This window comes from Microplitis mediator, chromosome 2 (genome assembly GCF_029852145.1).
Source record: "Microplitis mediator isolate UGA2020A chromosome 2, iyMicMedi2.1, whole genome shotgun sequence".
Classification (NCBI taxonomy): domain Eukaryota; kingdom Metazoa; phylum Arthropoda; class Insecta; order Hymenoptera; family Braconidae; genus Microplitis; species Microplitis mediator.
In genome coordinates, this window is record NC_079970.1 from 5,221,345 (window position 1) to 5,241,339 (window position 19,995).

A 19,995-nucleotide genomic window follows, 5' to 3' on the forward strand; every position below is an offset into this window, starting at 1 on the left:
AATTTAAATTACTTTTTTTTTTAATTTATTTTTCACTTATAACTCTATCGTAATTTTTGTTAGATTACACTGTAAAAAATTGGGAGTGAATTCGGATTTAAATAAAATCCGAATTCACTCCGTCACTCGGAGTCCCGGAGTTTAAAAAAAATTCTCTACATACGGAGTAAATATGGAGTTTTTTTTCAGCGGAGTGATTCGGATTTTATTTCAATTTACATTCACTCCAATTCAGAGTTTGAATATTAAAATGAACATCTTTTTGGAGTGAATTCCACTCCGAAGGAGTTAAATAAATAAACATTCATCTGCTCCTTACTCACTCCACTATTTTTTACCGTGTAAATTAACAAAATAAATTTAACTACAGTTTTGATAATTAATAATTTTAATTTAAAAAATAGTGAAGAAAGAAAGACCTTTTTTTAAATTTATTTTATCTCTGTTGTATCATTATTATTATCAAGTATTATGTTTATTGCCGTTGTAAATAGAGATAAATTATTACGCAGAATGTGCAGGATCAATTAAGCTGTGTAACTATGTATTATTCTCGCTCCAAGACCGATTAGGGTCAATTAAAATAAATATTTAAACTTAGTGTTGGTTAATTTATTGCGAATGCGAATATAAATAGTGAGAGAGAGAGAGACGGAAATAAAAGATCTTCGGTAGTTGGTAGTTGCGCATTAAAGTGAGATATGTACGTCTAAAGGAGTAGGATTTATGGCTCGTAGCAGTATCAGGCTCAAGTTCTAGCTCGGTTCTGGAATTTCCTTAAATTTAGAGCCCTACTACGAATAGCTGACGTGGGTTGAGCTCTAATGCGTTGGTTGGTGAAGGTGCGGAACTAAAGCCAAGATGATTTGATAGAAATAGAATAAAAAATTATTGAGTTTAAAGAGCAATGGTACAAAGAAAGGAGAATTTCACCAGAAACGTATTATATTTTAGCTGGAGGAGCGCTAAAATGTTATATTAACACCCTGCACATGACATTATTATACTGTGAACGTGTCTTCTTTCGACGAGAACGTCAAGAACGTTGAGAGTGTTTGTCTGTTTTAGCCCGCGTTTTAACCCAGTTTTTTATTATTAGCTTACCTTCTTTATATACTTGAGATATATATGATTTTCTTCAACATTCGCGTCTCGTATTTTTTTCTTAAAATGTTGGATGATAATTTGCGCTTGCTTGGAACTGATGGGTACTGGATACTGGGAACAGGGAATTACTACTTTCAGGAAGGAAACAGGAAGGAAGCAGGAAGGAAGATATAGTAGCATAGTGGTCGGTCACCCAAAATCCCAACCAGAGAAAATCTAACGCAAAGGTGAAACTAAATAAAACGGAACAAAATATCAACCAAAAGATATTTTATTTTTCTGACAGTTGACTTTTATGAGCAGTTCAGAAAATTTTTAAAATATGCAAATGTTTCATGTCATGTAATATCAATTATCAGAAAAATAAACGCGACTATCTTTGCTGTACTCGTAGAGTAAAGAGAATTTTAAAAAGATTTTTCTCGGAGTCAAATTAGAGTTTTTGAAAATACGAAATTTTTAACCCTCTGTTAGGGTTTTAAAAAACACTAAAGACTTTAGGTTTCTCTCTTTTAGGTTTCCACACTGTAAAAAATCACCCGGGTAAGTCCAAGCGGTGTAGGTGTTAAAATTAGCGGTGTTAAATTTACCCCCAAAAGCGGTGTGAAAATAACGCCGCCGCCGATGTAAATATTCTGGACCGGTGTTAAAATAACGTCGCCACCGGTGTAGATACTCATTACCGGTGTTAAAATATTTAACTTTGTGAATATTTTTACTTACTCGATCACTATACTTGTTAATAAATGATATTTTTTATTAATTTTCATAAAGAACTGACATTTTTTGTGTTTTATAATCGTTAAAGTTAATACTCCAAGCGGACGCAGTTTACCCCGCTTTTACACCGGTTTTACTCCGCTTTTACACCGGTTACCCCACTTTAACACCGCTCTTTTTACAGTGCAGTATTTGTCCGTGAATTAAATTGACTTGAAACTCGGTTGACGTTACCCCTTAATCATATTCATTTTTTTCAATTATAACATATATAAAAACAAAAAAAAAAAAAACAGTAGTTTGCAGTAGTGAGTTTATAGAAGTGGTCGGTATATAGGTCGGTTGGTCGAGTCGCCGTTTATTCGCTCGGATGACAAACGCCTGTAGTTATATTCATATTTTGTATACTGTATAAGTACATACATGTATGTCGCCTATTCACTACTCACATTTAATTTAATAAAATTGAAACAAAATTCTTCAACACCCAAAACATGAACCGGTAAAATAAAAATAAAATATATATAATCCAACTTTGTTTCTGTAACTTTTGTTAGTATTTCATATGTTCATTATTATTATTTTTTTTTTTTGCTTGTTGACTGAGTTTTTATGCTGTAAAATAATTTTTTTAATAAAATACACTCATACATTTGTCATTGGAGCTTAATTTTCCGTATTTATTATAATATTTTTCATAAAAGTAATTGTAGTAATTAAAGATATGAAATGTGAACTTTTTTCAAATGAGATTTAGAGTGAGAGATGGTGAGAGTAAAAGAGGAAGAGAGGGGAGAGATTGAAGGGAATTATTCAATAGCAAAATTGTCATTGTGATGCTGGTGCGAGTAGATATAGAGTATATATTTAATAGATATATTAAGTGGAGGTATGATTTGACGGATATGGGTGGTAACATCTGTAAGTGTATTTTATTATTGTCAGTAAACGTGATTAGAGGGGATACTGTTTCTACATACATTCTTTAATGGTTTTGCCCTATTTCTACTTTCAATGCCTTCACTGTCATATAAAGCTATTGATGTTCTTGTCCATAAACAATTTCTTATTCCCATTTCACTCTCGCCCATCCCATCATTGTATTTATCGGAGTCATTACATAAGAAACAAAGAGAATAAACTTAATGTATAACTTTGTAATTAATATATATGTACTCTATATAAATACTAATTATAATAAAAAAAAAAATTTGTCATGGTAAAAAAAGTATATGACTTTTTATAGTAAAAAGTTAAAAAATAAATTTTGTGGTATCTCATTAGCATCAATTGCTAGGGCTGGGTTATATATTAGTGTATGAGGTTTAAAATAAAACCTTTTTGTTTAGTAAACATGCCGTGCAAAACGACTATAGCCTTCTTCCCGGGGGAAATTAAACAAAGATGTATACGATGTTTCACCCGACATAGATTTTCCTATTTTCCTATATACTACACCATATCGATAACATAATTTTTATAATACATGCACTCCTTGCTTCTTTCTTTTTTCTATTCATGCCTAATTTCTGTACTGTTATCTGTTATTCCATAAATTATTTTTTATTTTATGCTGCGTAAAACCAAAAAAAAAGTTAATATTCTATTAAAATAATTTTACTTATTATATATCGTAATATGAAATGAGTTTTTAATTAACCATTTTGGGAAACCACTGAGTAGGGAACCAGATGGCTCAATAATCATAATCGTTGAATATTAATTAACCGTATACGCGTACTTATGTGCTAGTAGATATGAACTGGTTTCATGTGTAATTAATTAATTAATACTGAAATTTAAGATTAAAAATAAGTAAATTTAATGTAAAATGTATAAAAATATTTTTAATCTACAAGACAAAAAAAAGTATTTATACAAAAAAAAAAGTTATCAACGTTGTGATATTATACATAATCTTTTAGTAGCAAAAGAAAGATAATACACGACTAATCTAATCGTGAAGTAGCTGTAATTTTTTTTAATCGCAGTTGTTTGGACAGATGTATAAATCTAGATATTATAAAGGCTTGATGTTTATCCAAACTCCACCTTCAGGTATATTGAGTACAGAATTATGAGTCCAAACAAGAGGTTGTTTTGTTTTTTGTGAAATTTCAAGTGAAAAGTTGTCAAGTAAAACAGTGAGAGCACCTTTTATTTGTAGCAATGCCATTCTCTGTCCAACACATATTCTGGGGCCCCCTCCAAAAGGCAGATAAACAAATTTATGTTGATTAGATTTATTTTCATCATTGAATCTTTCTGGGTCAAATTCATCTGGATCTTGCCAGTACTTTTCATCCTTCTGCATTTCTTCCAGTGGTATTGTAATTTTAGTACCTGGTTTGACAGTACACTCGACATTGTCAAATCCAACAAATTTAAAATCTTTAGTACACTTTTTTTGTAAAATAGATGTTACTGGTAACATTCTCATCGATTCTTTAATAACCAAATCCATGTATTTGAGTTCTTGAATACCGTCGTAAGTTATTTCATTATTATATTTATTCAATGTTTCTTTTATTTCTTTACGAACTTTATTCTGAACATCAGGATATTTAGCAATATAATAAGTTATATACGTTAATGTCAAACTTGAAGTGAAATAACCATCAATAAGAAATGATAATGCGTGCCCAGCTATTGAAATTAATATATCTTTTTTTTCATCATCATTGTTGTTAGATTCATTATATTTATATGTATCACTTAAATGTTGTACAAAATCATTACCCCAAGTATAATTTTTTTTTCGTGATTCTAAAATATCGTTAACAATGCCACAAAAGTAATCATCTATTTTTGGTGGTAAAAAATGCGTTTTAATAATATTATTCAATGATGGAAAAATTGATACAATCATAATTTTGAATGCATCAAGTGATGTTGGATTGAACATTGTTTTAGCTATTACAAAAAAACTATCTGATTGATTGGAGAAACAATTACCATCAATTCCAAAACCAGCCTTTGCAATAAATGCAGATGTAAAACGTGCAAATAATTCTTGTGCGTCAACTTCAATTGACTTACCATCACCACTTGATTTTATTTCTTTATTTATATAATTTTTAAATTCAATACAAACATCACGTACTGACAGAGACATATTTTTTAATTTTCCACTTGACATATTATTTGTTAGAATTGAACGTTCTTGTTTCCATTTTTCACCTTGCAAAAAAAATGGATTACGGCTTAGTAATGGATCCAATTTAGGATCTATTTCTGCGACATTTTTATCAAAGCTTGAAAAATTTGTTTGTAATACTATTTTTATTAATTCTGGATCTCTTATCAATAATTCTGGCTCACCAATATTATATAGACCAACCATACTATATTGAGATGTTGATTTGTAAAATTCTTTATATAATTGGCCCATACCTTTACGCATAGAAAAAACTGGCCAAACATTTCCAATATATGGTACACTACTTTTGATAACTGGTACTCCACGTTTTTCCCAATGCTTTTGTTTTTCCATCAAATAATAATAAATTATGAATATTAAACTAACGATGATTGTCAAAACAATTGTATATGAAAAATTACTATCCATTTTTGACACTGTTTATAATATAAAATTCAAAATTTTTATTATTATTCAATAATTATCACTTGGTTATTTTATTATGCAATAATATTCGTAACAAAGATTAAATTCTGTATTATTCTTTTATACTCGTCTGATGACGGTAGCACACTACTGCGTCTGATATCATTTTATGTAAATTGAGTCGTCGCATACTCTAATAATGCACGTAGGAAGGAGAATATTATTTGTGTCCTTGACGTCATATTATATATGATTAAGTTAACTGAAATATATTGTGTTGTTATTACGCTTATGTGCTGATATGAAATAATCTTATAGATAATGATAAATAAAATCGCACGGAGAAAAAAATATACCCAGACAGCATTCAAGTCGGAATGACTGCTTTACGATGTCTTTTTGAAGACGTCCTCAAGAAGTCTTATAATGACTTCTTAAAGGTATCATTTTTAAGAGTTCTTGAAGACTCTATAAATAAGACGTCAGTTTTGTGACGGCTAAATCTATTCTTTTTTTAACTTCTTAATGAAGTCAAAATTAGGAGCTCCTTAAGACGTCATGGTAAATTCATACTGAAGTCTTATTTGCGAAGTCAGAAAAAAGAACTCTTTTTAAAGACGTCTTACTGAGTTCGCTAGGTGGCTCATTCGACATCTTGAGAACTTTTTAGACTTCTTTAAGATGTTGATAAGACGTCCAAATCATAAATAGGAACTCATTCAGAACTTATCAAGACGTCATTTTGTTATCTGAGTAGCGACCTTTACTTCAAAATATAAGTTAAATTTACCAAATTAATTCTGTAATCTTGAAACGCTATTGAAATCTCCTGCTATAGCGTCCGAGGCGTGCAAAAAAAAAAGTCATCAGCTTTGTGAAATCATATACATAAATTTTTAAGAAGCAAAAGAAAGATAATACACGACTAATCTAATCGTGAAGTAGCTGTAATTTTTTTTAATCGCAGTTGTTTGGACAGATGTATAAATGTAAATATTATAAAGGCTTGATGTTTATCCAAATTCCATCTTCGGGTAAATTGAACATAGAACTACGAGACCAAACAAGAGGCTGCTTTGTTTTTTGTGAAATTTCAAGTGAAAAGTTGTCAAGTAAAACAGTAAGAGCACCTTTCATTTGTAGCAATGCCATTCTCTGTCCAACACATACTCTGGGGCCTGCTCCAAAAGGCAGATAAACAAATTTATGTTGATTAGATTTATTTTCATCATTGAATCTTTCTGGATCAAATTTATCTGAATCTTGCCAGTACTCTTCATCTTTCTGTACTTCTTGTAGTGGTATTATAATTTTAGTACCTGGTTTTACAGTACATTCGACATTGTCAAATCCGACAAATTTAAATTCTTGGGTGCAAACTTTTTGTAAAATAGCTGTTACTGGTAACATTCTCATCGATTCTTTAATAACTAAATCCATGTATTTGAGATCTTGAATAGCGTCATAAGTAATTTCATTGTTATATTTATTCAATGTTTCTTTTATTTCTTTTCGAAGTTTATTTTGGACATCAGGATTATCAGCTATATGATAAGTTACAAACATTAAAGTTAAACCTGAAGTCAAATAACCATCAATAAGAAATGATGATGCGTGTGAAGCTATTGAAAGTAACATATCTCTTTTTCCATCATCATTGTTGTTAGATTCATTATATTTATATGTATCACTCAAATGTTGTACAAAATCATTACCCCGAGTATTATTTTTTTTTCGTGATTCTAAAATATCATTAACAACCCCGCGAAAATAATGATCTATTTTTGGTGATATAAAATGCGTTTTAATAATATTATTCAATGATGGAAAAATTGATACAATCATAGTTTTGAATACATCAAATGACGATGGACTGAACATCATTTTAGCTATTTCAAAAAAATTATCTGATTGATTTGAGAAACAATTACCATCAATTCCAAAACCAGCTTTTGCAATAAATGCAGATGTAAAACGTGCAAATAATTCTTGTGCTTCAACTTCAATTGACTTACCATCACCACTTGATTTTATTTCTTTATTTATATAATTTTTAAATTCAATACAAACATCACGTACTGAAAGTGACATATTTTTTAATTTTCCACTTGACATATTATTTGATAGAACTGATCGTTCTTGTTTCCATCTTTCACCTTGCAAAAAAAATGGATTACGGCTTGCTAATGGATCCAATTCGGGATTTATTTCAATTCCATTTTTTTCAAAACTTGTAAAACTTGTTTGAAATATTATTTTTATTAATTCTGGATCTCTTATCAATAATTCTGGCTCACCAACATTATAAAGTCCAACCATACTACATTGAGATGCTGATTTATAACATTCTTCATATAATTGAGCAACACTTTTACGCATAATCAAAACTGGCCAAATATTTCCAATAAATGGTACACTACTTTTGATAACTGGTACTCCACGTTTTTCCCAATACTTTTGTTTTTCCGTCAAATAATAATAAATTATGAATATTAGAATAACGATGATTGTCAAAACAATTGTATATGAATTATTATTATCCATTTTTGACACTGTTTATAATATAAAATTCAAAATTTTTATTATTATTCAATAATTATCACTTGGTTATTTTATTATGCAATAATATTCGTAACAAAGATTAAATTCTGTATTATTCTTTTAAACTCGTCTGATGACGGTAGCATACTACTGCGTCTGATATCATATTATGTCAATTGAGTCGTTGGATACTGTAATAATGCATATCATGCACGTAGGAAGGAGAGTATTATTTGTATTCTTGTCATCATATTGTGTATGATTATGTGACCTGTAATATATTGCGTAGTTATTACGCTTATTTGCTGACAAGACATAATCTCGTAGATAATGATAAAAAAATTAATTATTTAAGTATAAACAATATTTTTTATTTTCAAATTATACATTGATTATACATTGGTTATGATGCTGAATGTAGCCGACATCTTATAATTTTTGGATTTTATTAAAAATGATGAATTATTAAAAAAAATTTTTTGCACTTACAGCTTTCTTAATTTTCTACAGATGCATATTTTTGAAAAAAAAAATCTAAAAATTTTTAATCGTCTACTAATTTCAAAATCATTATAATTTTTGCTAATGATGTTATTTTTTATTTTGTATATTTTAATTATATTTGAATTGTTTATTTGAGAAACCCCATAAGTCATGTTTTTTTCGAAATTGGGTTTTTTACATTTTTGGGTTCTTTGGATGCCCCTCCATAGAAATCAATAAAAATATGCATCAAATCAGCATTTAAAAAAAAATTAACCGGGTGACAGCAATTTTATTTCATTGAGAAACCCTATAAGTTAATGACTCAAATGAATATATGCAGTTTTAGTTTTACAGAAATAATTTTTTTTTATTCTTTATTTAAAATTCGCGCTTTTTTGGGAAATTAATTTCAAATGTTGTTTTATTGTTGACTGTTATATGAATAATTAAAATGTTTAAATTAATTATAATTTTTTGTAATTTCTGAGTTTCAGAGTTCAAATGCATATTTAATACTTCATTTTATCAGTGTAATAAATGATTTGAGTGGAAACATTTAAAAAAACAATGATTTTATAACTTTTTTTTCCGTTTGGTTAAGAAACCCCATAAGTCAGTCAACTTTAAATAATTTTTTTAAGTAGTTTCTCAAATAAACGATTCATTTATTATGATGAGTGTAATACAAAATTGAGATTAGATGCATATATTAGATACGTTGCTTAAATTGTCAATTTATTTTTACTGTATACAGTAGGCCATTATTAATTATTGTCCAACGCGCACGTTCAATCAACCAACTGCAAACACCCACCAGAATAATCGATTATCAATTCGTCTTGTATCATGTGATATATATAAATTTTTTTTAAATTTGAGGATCGATATGCCGGTGAATAAATAGACTACGCTGGTTAAAAAAGCGTTATTTAAGTCATATCGTTGGTTAGGAATGGTGCCAAGCTTTTTTTACGCTTTGACTTCCACTTCCACTTCCCTTGACTCTTTTCTATGGAAATAGGACGAGAATTCAGATTGAATTCGGTCGTATCCGTTATTACTCCGAGGTCACACAAGTCGAAGGTGGGAATAAATTAATTTTCAGATTTTTTTAAAATTTTATTTATTAAATATTAAATCTCTACGGTGATATTAAAGATTGGAAAATTTCAAATAATGTCTATATCTTTTATGTGCTCTATAAAATTGAGGTTTGCAATAAAGGAAGATTAAGACGTCACTTGGATGCACAATAAAAAATGTTGGAATCGCCGACTTCAATTCATTTGCGGGCTGCTGCAAGATGCACCCAAGGAAAAGCATAAAAAAAGAAAAATAAACGTAACGATAATAATAATAATAAAAAATAGTCTGGTCTAGCTTTCAGCCGACCTGAATGCTCCCTCAGCTTTGAAATAAAAAAGATTGAGACTGGCAGTGTAGCAGGCTCGAGGTAGAAATGAGAAAGGCGAATAAATGCAACCTCACTATATTATACCGTAGTCGTTGTTGTTGTTGTTTTTATTGTTGTCCGCTGTCATATATCTATTGTCATACATTTTTCATTTACTCTTGGGTCACACTAATCGTCTCTAAAAAAGTATATTTATATACAAGCTTTTTTTTTTTAATTTTGACTCTGAAATTGCAGTAACATATCAGCCCTTAATTATTTTTTTTAAACACCAGGATATGGATTTTTTTTTAACCCACGTTCACTCCGATTCGGACTTTTAATGTTTAAATAAATTCAGTTTCGAATCCGGGTTCACTCCGCAATTTTTTTAGTGTTATAAAAAATCGTTAATATTAATTTCGCAACGAGCATTTTTGAGCTCGGAAAGTCATCGGTCGTATGAATATGGCTTTGAATTCTAAAAGCTCGAGAGAACAACGAAAATTTTTTGATTTAGTTAGCAGAGTCAACGGGTTTTCCGTTTCAATAACGTTTTTTGTACTTTTATACATTACAGTACTATACTAAAGAGTATCATCATCCACAATTTGTTTTTTTTCCTTTCTTTTGTTGGATACAATGCACACACAAGTGAAGTAACAGAGGTTAAATAACAGTAGTGTTCTGGAAGATGCATGTTGAAAATTCTACCACTCGTGAAAATAGACCAAGTATTTTATGACTCGGCAACTGCTCCTACTGGATCTACTAGTCCGACTGCTAGCAAGCGTGACCAACTTTTTTTTGTCTCTGATTTTTTTTGTACTAATAACACTCAAACCCAGTTGGATATTTTTTTTTTCGCTTTTCATACACTCGTAATATTTTTTTTACTCTCTCAAATGTGCATTAACTTAACCATCTCTTTTTTGTGGAACCTCCTGAGTGTCTTTTCCTTTTGGTATGATGAATTCGCGCCCAAGATACTTAAACAAATGTTTATTTTTATGCTCTTTATAGACAAGCAGTCTACACGAGTTCTTTCACAAGTTACTTTAATTACTTCCACTATTGATGTAATGAGTATCATTGAGTCTAGTGTTTCACTTCAAGTTGTTTAAAATTTATGTTAGAATTTTCTTTGACATATTAAAATAACATTAAATAAATTATCATTAATTAATTATAAATTCAAAGTGATGTATTTTGTGTGGGAAACTGATGGGAGGAATTATTTATTTATTTATTTAGTCTGATTCGCAGTTTCAATATTAGAATTAAAATCCCCTCAGAGTGAATTTCACTCCAAAGGAATTTAATAAAAAATAGTCATCCGTTCGTTATTTACTTGAAATTTAATCCGTGTTCACTCCACAAATTTTTCACACTAAAAAATTCAGAGTAGTTACAGATTTTATCAAAATCCGAATTCTCTCCGTCACTCGGAGTTCCGGAGTTTTAGAAAAAATTACTCCGCACATGGAGTAAATAGGGAGTTTTTTTTTCAGCGGGTGATCTGAATTTTAGTGAAATCCGATTTGGAGCTTTAATATTGAAATAAACTCCCTTTCGGAGTAAATTTCACTTTGAACCGGAGGTTCGGTATTAAAATAAAGTCCCCTTCGGAGTGAATTTTACTCCGAAGGTATCAAATAAATAAACGGTCACCCGCTCCAGATTTAATTCGGGTTCACTCCGCAATGTTCTTTCAGTGTACGGAGTATTTACTGCCTTAAAATAAAATACGATAGGGGAGGGAGGGGCAAAAGGGGGTACTTAAGGAAATACCAAGTTTTTGAGGACTCAAATACGCTAAATCTTTTATTTTTTAATGATATTCAAAGTAAATAGAAGAAATTTTCAGTTACCGTTGAAAAAAAAAAATTTTCGCTTCTGCGGGCAAAGCGGGGTACCCCCTAAAAAAGGTGAAAAAAAAAAATTTCTGGATTTTAAATGAATTTGATTAAGTTGAAGTTTTTTGTAAGTAATTTACAAGAAGAAAAATTATATTTTACATGTTTATTGGAGACAAAAGACGAAAAAAAATTTTTAATAGTTTTTATCATAAAACAAACGTCATTAATATTTTTCAACTGACAATTGATTTTTGAAAAAGTTTACCAAAAAAAATTCAAAGTAACGCTTAATTATATTTACAGAAGTGATTTTGGAATGTTTAAAAACCATTTAAAATATAAAATTTTTTTTTATTAAATTTTGGGGGTACCCCGTTTTGCCTACCTTACCCCCTTTTGCCCCCCCTACCCCTATATTTCTTTTCTCATTGTCATTACTTACAATAAATTATATCGATTTTTCCCACGCTACTGATGTAAAAAAAGTAATAATAATAAAAAGGAAAAATATGATACAAAGTCGGTTAGTTAAGTCTTATCATAATTGCATCGTAATTGCCGACACAAAGTGGTCGATAGGCAGTCTGCTACTCCTATGTTGACTTGGCTGTCGAAGAGGTTTATTATTCATTTTTTTGTTTTAACTTAGTAGCACGGCGCCAATAAGTATATCACTTATATAATAGTACATTTACAACCCACAAGTTTACGTTTATATATAAAAAATACAAAAGTGTGCTTTGGCCGTTGCGTGGCTGCATCACCAGGTTGTGTTAAAAAGCGTATATATCCATATAAAACTGATTTTTTTATGTGTATTAGGTCTGAGAGCCGCTGGACTGGCGCCAGGTTGACTGGAGCCTCAATCGCGATCAATCAACCTGCGGCAGCAGCGTTTCAAGCTATTGACCCAGCCATTCTATGTACTGTAGTTCACTACTTACTCTTTCAACTTGCTAGTAGATAATACTTGATTATTAGTTCTTTTTAAGAGCTCAAATGTTCTTTCGCAATCGCTTATTACGGAAAATTATTACCTGAATCATGCCAACAATGACAATGATTTATTTTTAATTTTTAATTACGTTTTCACTTAAATAAACTAAATATCGTATAAGACTACTCCTTTCAATTTTTTAACCACTAATATAACCTATATATATATAAAATATATATTATATAGAATCGGTGGTTGAAATGAAGTAGGTTGGTAAGGACTTGACTTGAATGTTTGCCCAGACGAGATCCGAAATGAGGATGAAAACGGAAAAAAGTTGAGAAAATAGAAAAACTAAGCGAGAGGCTCCACCTCAAAGAAAGAAAGTTCATATGTAGTCGAACCTTCCCAGGTTTATGTTATAGACCAAAGAACACCAAAAATGAAAATAAAAAAAAATGAGTAAATAAATAAACCAGTTAAGGGGACCAATGGGCTCGTAGTAACAAATAAATAATGGAAATATTGCGTCGTCATCGACTTTGTTTTGTTAAACGCGCTCCTATAAAAAACTCAGCGGGATATTTTCAAAAACACTATTTTTTTTTTTATTTTTCAAAGTCAAGGGTTGGCCGTAGAGGTTATTCCGGTAATTGTATTTGAATAAATTTTTTTGAAGTCGTTTGCGAGGCTGATATGACCCTCGGAAAAAATCCAGCGGAGTGTACGAATTTTTTGTTATTTTTGAGAAAAATATTTTTTTCATCGCACTGTTCGACCCTTCAGGTACATCGTTTATCCACTTTAGTATGCCCTACATACACTAACACAAATATCGAAAAAGAATAATAGTAAAAATAATAATAATAAAAGAAAGGCAGCAAGGTCTTAGCTCTGGCGCTCATTGATCTATGACGGCCCTGGTTGGTCTTCTTCGATTTATACTATACTCTTAAAATCGCATTGTAATCTATATATATAGTGAAATATACCTGATAACCGGTAATAGGTTTATCCATAGCTGATTTTTTAAGCTATTATATATATGTAATATATAGTATAATTTAAAATCTAAGGCAGCCTGTATAATAGCAGCGTATTGGTGTATTGTCTTTTTAGCAGTGGGTCATATCACTTAATTTAGTTTGTAGTTGTATGATATGTTGTGGTAATACCACATATGTGTCTATACTACATAAAATTGCAAGCATACTTTCTTCAATTGGGTTGACACTATAACGATTTTGATTAATTTCAATTGATTCAAATATCCATATAGTTACGGCCCTGTAATGCTTGGCATGATCGGACCTGGTGCACCCACGCTATAGAATAATACTTGGATTAGCAGCAGCAGCAAAAGCAGAAGTAGCAACAGCAGAAATAATAACAGCAATAGTAGTAGTTAAGTGTGCCCTGTCGATGACATATCATGCAACTCTATTTATCATCAATTATTAAGCTGCTTTTTAGCACGCGTTCGTAATATAAAAATTTGACATCATAAATCCCACTAGTATAAATAATAATAATGAAATAAATAAATTGTTAGTGTTTATTGTCGCCGATAGTAAATTATCTACTGCTTGTTTTTTAATGATGATAAATAATGAATAATTGTTGAATATTTAGATAATCATCTCCCTGGAGTTAAGAGGATAACGACGGATAGTTGGCAGTCTCTGTTCTACCTATGTTGTGCGGAGAATTGTTTAACGGTGGCTTCGTGAGTGCGGGAGCAGTTCCTGCGGTACCCTACAGTCTTATTGGGCTCTGGATACCCGGCTGCGTACGAGCGACAAATCCGCGACTTATTACCTCATCATATCTCCCGCTGTTGACGGAATTGTTGGCTGCTAGGTGTCTTGAAGAGCAATATTATAATAATTATTTTTGTAAAAATATGGATGTTGTAAGGCAGACCCAGCATTCAAATACAAACGATCAATCTTCAGCTAATAACGATCTTGATATTGATCTTGACCTCGATCTTGACAACGAGGACAGTGTTTTTCTCGGTAAGTTTTATTTGTTTTCATTTTATAATATGACTAGAAGTAGTGTTTCGCGGGCAAGCGCAATGGTGTCACTTTTTATATTCGAATATATATTAAATATATAATATACAAATTGTCGTGTAAATTGTGTATGATATTTTTATACTGTCTTAAGTATTCAGCCAATCAGGTATTCGAAAACAAGTTTCACATACACTGTCAAAAATCACCGGGGTATCCAAGCGATGTAGGTGTTAAAATTGGCGGTATTAAATTTCAACACCGAAAGCGGTGTAAAAATAACGCCGCCACCGGTGTAAATATTCTTTACCGGTGTTAAAATATTTTATTTGGAGAATGTATGCATATCTGTGTGCGTGTGTGTGAGTGTGTACGTGTGCGTGCATATATGTGAGTGCGTGTCAAGATATTTTTCATGTTTTATAAGCTTCCCAAAGTTAATACTCTGAGCGAACGCAGTTTACGCCTCCTACGCCGGTGTAATTCCATTTTAACACCACGCGGAGTTAAAATGAGTCCATTTTTAACACCGGTCTTTTTACAGTGTATATTTCATTCCTTATTTATTTTAGAATAAATCAAGTATATTCAATAAGCTGATTGTAAAAATTTTCACAATGCTCAAAATGAGTTACAGAATCTCACAACAAAAAATTGGACATGTAAGAGTCTGATACTAATTTTTTTTTGCGGACCGATTATCGTTAAATGAATTTTAAATTATACACTAGTGTACACGTTTCGCTCACATGTTGCTTTTCATAAATTTATTTCAATTAAATGTATATTGTATTGTAAATTTTTGATATTTTCATACTGTCTTTAGCCGATTGTATAGAAAAGAGAATTCACATACATTCCATATCTTTCTTATTATTGGATATTAGGAAAGAAAAATTTTGTGAGTCCTAGATCTTTCACAGAAACATTTAATATTATATATATGTTTTTATTTTGATTTAATGGAATTGCACAGATGTGCTAGATGTTGTGGATTTGAACAGAATGGATGTTGAAGAAAAATATGAAAAAGTTTATCCAACACGCAATCAGTAACACGTGTTATCGTCATAAAATTCAGTTAAAAACTGTCATTGCGTCTTGCGGGTGTACAAAAAATAGTTAGAAAGTTTATCGTTTTTCTGTTACTTTTCAAATCGGTCTGAATTATTCTTTCAATAGTCATATATATATACATAAGTAAACTTAATTAAAGTATTTTATTTATATATAAGAAGTTGGCAATATATTCGACAAAAAAAAATTAATGGACCATGGAAAATTTAAAACTATCCGTGGAATAAAGCGAGCGACGAATTCTCAGCTCCGTACTTGGCACAATTGGTGAAGTAGTTGAAAGTCGAACGTGCAAGCACTTGTTCGAGCTAAGTACAAAGTTGGTTAAATTAAATGGACCTCTGTGTTTCTATGCTAGGTTTTGCCACCATATTCATTTAGGCTTAACGCTCGCTTTTGACGGTAGCGACCCAACAAACCCCCGTCTTCTGCTTCACCTCTGCTACTCGAGTTTAAAAACTAGACCAAGTTGCACTTATTTTGCTACGCCTTTTTTTTTGTTTTTACAACAAATTAGTACCTAAAATAAAAATAAATTTTATCTCAATAAAAACAAATAATTTTATATCAAATCATTTTATATAAACGTACGCGTATAGTATATATATGTATTTGTCAGGATAAACCACACAATAAGGTCTACTATAGTTATTTCCGCCCTATTTCTCTACCAGTATTCGTTATCACTGAGATGTATATATATATATATATATATATATATAGAGAGAGAATACGATTTTTGGGTATAATAAAGGATAAAGGAAATGAATCAAGAACTGAATTCAATTAATATTTATCATGTTCACGAACTTTCTCAATTAATCTATGATAATTGGATCATCTTAATCGATAAATTTACTGGCACCAGCTATTGATAAAATTATTATTTATCGGTGATATATATTTATATTTTTTCATAATCCGATTAATCAATTTAATTAAATACAAAAATGGTAACTACTATATGTATACATATATTTTTTTATGAAATGCTTTATGGATGCATGTGAAAAATTATTTATTGATATAGTATTGGAACTGAATTAATCTTTGTTGTTCTCGGTTCCCGGTTCACTTAACCCTATTCAGGAGAACCATTGTTACTGTATTGATAAAGACTTGGATCTTATATACGTTTATAGGTTGAAAAAAAAAATATATACATTTCATACCCTATACATTCACTACGAAGGGATCACGTCCGTACCCTAAGACTCCTGACAGGTTGTTCAATCCTTTGATATATATATATATATATATATATTTTAGGCCCGAGGTTAAGAAGCAATTCCCGAGCGATGAATTTATGGCTACTTTAGATTAGCGCGCTTGGGACCAATAAAAGTCTCGTGGTTTCTTTGTTTTCTTTTCTTCTCTTTTATTTTTACAACACAATTATTATTTTACTCTCATTCTAGCTAAATAATAAAAACAGTTTATTATCTAGTTAACGTTTTATTAAAATAAACAATTGATTTATGTAATAAATAAATAGGACATTTTTAAAATCAAATAATAGCTAAAATTTCATCAGATTTTGTTCTTACAATTTAAATCACAACTTGTCTGTAGTTTATTACGCTTTTTTTTATTCCACACAGAAATCCTATTAGGGTATTACTTAATTTTTTTATGTTTTATAGTCATTTTTATTTTACGTTTTTATTCTGTATATACTCTCATAGCTTGGTCATACACGGTCGAAAATGTCGAAATAATCAAGAGAGAAAGGAAGTGAAGAACAGAAACAGGAAGAAGTGTGTTGCTAACGCAATAACATTTCAATTCAAGGACGGAAATTGCCAAAGGGTATTTCGTCGTTCTCATAATATGTATACTCTGTCGATCGGGTGGGCGTAGTCCTCTTATCTATAGATATTTTTTATTATTTATTACAAATAAATTTGATTTTTTATTTATGTTAACTGTTGTTATTATTATTGAAGATAATTAAATACTCAGTTTAAATTATTTTATTTAATAAAAATTTTCACTTAAATGAGTATACACGGAGAGAAATTTCAAGTAAATATGTCTATGCTGCATAGTAATAATTAAATTACTCTTTAGTTTATGTGACTGCTTATACGAACTATAGAGTAATGTAATTATTACTATGCTGCATAGGCACATTTACTTGAAATTTCTCTCCGTGTATTTGAAAATTAAATATAAATATTAATTTAATTACAAATTATTTATCAATAACTACACGGAAAGAATTTTCGTATGAATATTGCTATGTTATTTATTCTAAAAATTACTCTAAATCAAGTAATCTTGGGCCATTACGACTTTTTACTTCCGAATTACGAAATTTTACTCAATTAGCGAGTAAAAATCAATCAGATTAATTTTTACTCACAATTACGAGTAAAAATTACACCTAGCGGCTGTCTAAATAAATTCTCTCTAATTCAATTTTTACTCGTAGGTTATGATAAAAAGTTGATGATTCAATTTATAAAATTTATATTGAATTACAATAAAAATTACAATTAAAAGGCTGATATTTTCATAAAAAATCTAAAAGTCATCTAATAGCTTAAGAAAATGACTTAAAATAAATATTTTGAAAGATAATAAAAAAAAAATTACTCTTATTGTGTTGAAAAAGAAAAAATACAAATTTTTTTTTAATTTTAAAATAAATATTAAGTTATAGAGAGATACAAAGATCGTCTTTTTTTTCAAGCCTATGTTCATCAAAAAGTCAATGGGTTTAAAAGAATGGTATATTGGGGAGTAAAAATTAATCGCATGGTGTAAAAATTAATAGATTAAGATGAGATATTCACAATAATCGATTAAATATAAGACTTTTAAAAAATTACTCAGTAGGAGAGTAAAACATGGTCTAGCAACGTTAATATTTAAACAAAAAATATTAAATTTAAAACAAAAAATACCAATTTTTTGCAACGGCCCAGGATTACTCGAAATTACAGAGTAATTTTTATCAAAAAATTATTTCCGTGTACGGATTTTATTGACGAAATTGCTCCGAAAATAAGGATTTCTTAGCCGCAAGAAATATTTTGCATTATGAATTGAAGACAAAACTTTCTTAGGAGTAGAAAAAATTTCATGGCGCAATAATTTTTTTTGCACCGAGAAATACTTTTTTTCTACTTATGCATATTTTCAACAACATATCAACTAAGTTCATCACAGTTATTGCATATCGTAAATCAAATAATCGTTTTTATTGCATGCATTATACTTTTTTTGGTCTGGCATATGAAAATTTTAATATAACACATAAGCTCTCTACATGAGTTTTTGCTTTTGCTTCTGCTTCAGTTCTATAAAACTATAGCTTTTGTCTGCTTCTCTCTTTCAGTTTACTTTGTACTGAGTAGAAATAAAACGTCATTGCACGACATACTCTGTCCCTTTTTTCTCTTTTCTCTTTACCCAGTCTCGGTAGTTTTTACATATAGTTCTATGGCACTGTACCTATACTACTGTTCTTGCTTCTGTATTATACTTTAAACGAAATAGCTTTCAGCAAATCCAATACAATCTACAATCGCATCGGTCCATAGAAATTTAAGCTTTAAACAAAACCTAAACTTATATCTTATAAATAAATTCACGGAAAAAAATTTTTTGTGACCACAAGATAAGATAAGTTACGGTAATTTAAGGCATTCGTTGGAATTACAATGTTGTTGTAATGCTAGCAAATTCTTCGCTGGGCCAAGCAATGGCTTGTAACTGTAACAAAACTGTTGTGTTCCAATAAAAAAACTGATTTGTTAAAGTAACAGAATGGATTTGTAGCATTAACAAAAATTTTTGTAATCATAAGTTAAGATTATTTACGGTAGCAAATACCGGCTTTAAAACACGACGATATTATTATAACAAACATCATGTGTTCTCATAACAAATCGACTTCTTAATTACGACACAAATTCATTTGTTACTATAAAAAATTGATTTGTTACCGTAAGCTAATCATGTTTGTCATTATAACAAAATCTTTCGTTATCCCGTCTTTTGTTATCAAGAAGAAATTCGTTTTTTCCGTGAAACCAGGCGATAAATCTCATATTTCCCATACTATTACACTGTAAAAATCGGGAGTAAATGCGAAGTGATCTGGATTTCATTTAAATCCGAATTTACTCCGAATCGCAGTGTAAGCGAATGACAAAAACTATTGGGTACAAGATATATATCCGTAAACAATAGACAGATGACTGAAAACATGCAGCGATGCCATGTATCAGATGTACTTGTATTGGCATGCGCTCCATTATATGAATGATTCATAGGGATCATTA

General features: G+C 30.2%; 2 protein-coding genes across 7 annotated transcripts in view; one reads left to right on the forward strand and one right to left on the reverse strand.

Moving 5' to 3' along the window:
• LOC130678647 (protein Fe65 homolog) overlaps positions 1 to 19,995 on the forward strand; it is a 44,826-nt gene that overhangs the window by 1,993 nt on the left and 22,838 nt on the right. For all 6 annotated transcript variants that reach the window (XM_057485991.1, XM_057485988.1, XM_057485990.1 and 3 more), the window contains one exon: positions 14,241 to 14,626. In XM_057485991.1, coding sequence (XP_057341974.1) covers positions 14,302 to 14,626 — 325 coding nt within the window. In that variant the 5' untranslated portion in view covers positions 14,241 to 14,301. The remainder of the gene's footprint in view (positions 1 to 14,240; positions 14,627 to 19,995) is intronic.
• Positions 3,698 to 8,090, reverse strand: LOC130664163 (uncharacterized). Its single transcript, XM_057463972.1, has 2 exons — positions 6,392 to 8,090; positions 3,698 to 5,407 (listed from the first exon to the last, which is right to left on the reverse strand). Exons 1-2 carry the CDS (start codon positions 7,934 to 7,936, stop codon positions 3,848 to 3,850), a joined length of 3,105 nt encoding a protein of 1,034 aa, XP_057319955.1. The 5' UTR covers positions 7,937 to 8,090; the 3' UTR covers positions 3,698 to 3,847.

Bases quoted from the DNA above. Each gene is read 5' to 3' on its own strand.
- LOC130664163 (XM_057463972.1), bottom strand. From the start codon at position 7,936: ATGGATAATAATAATTCATATACAATTGTTTTGACAATCATCGTTATT. The intron at 5,408-6,391 runs TAATATTTACAT...TTTATATTATAA, and splicing joins GGATAAACATCAAGCCTTTA to ACAGTGTCAAAAATGGATAG.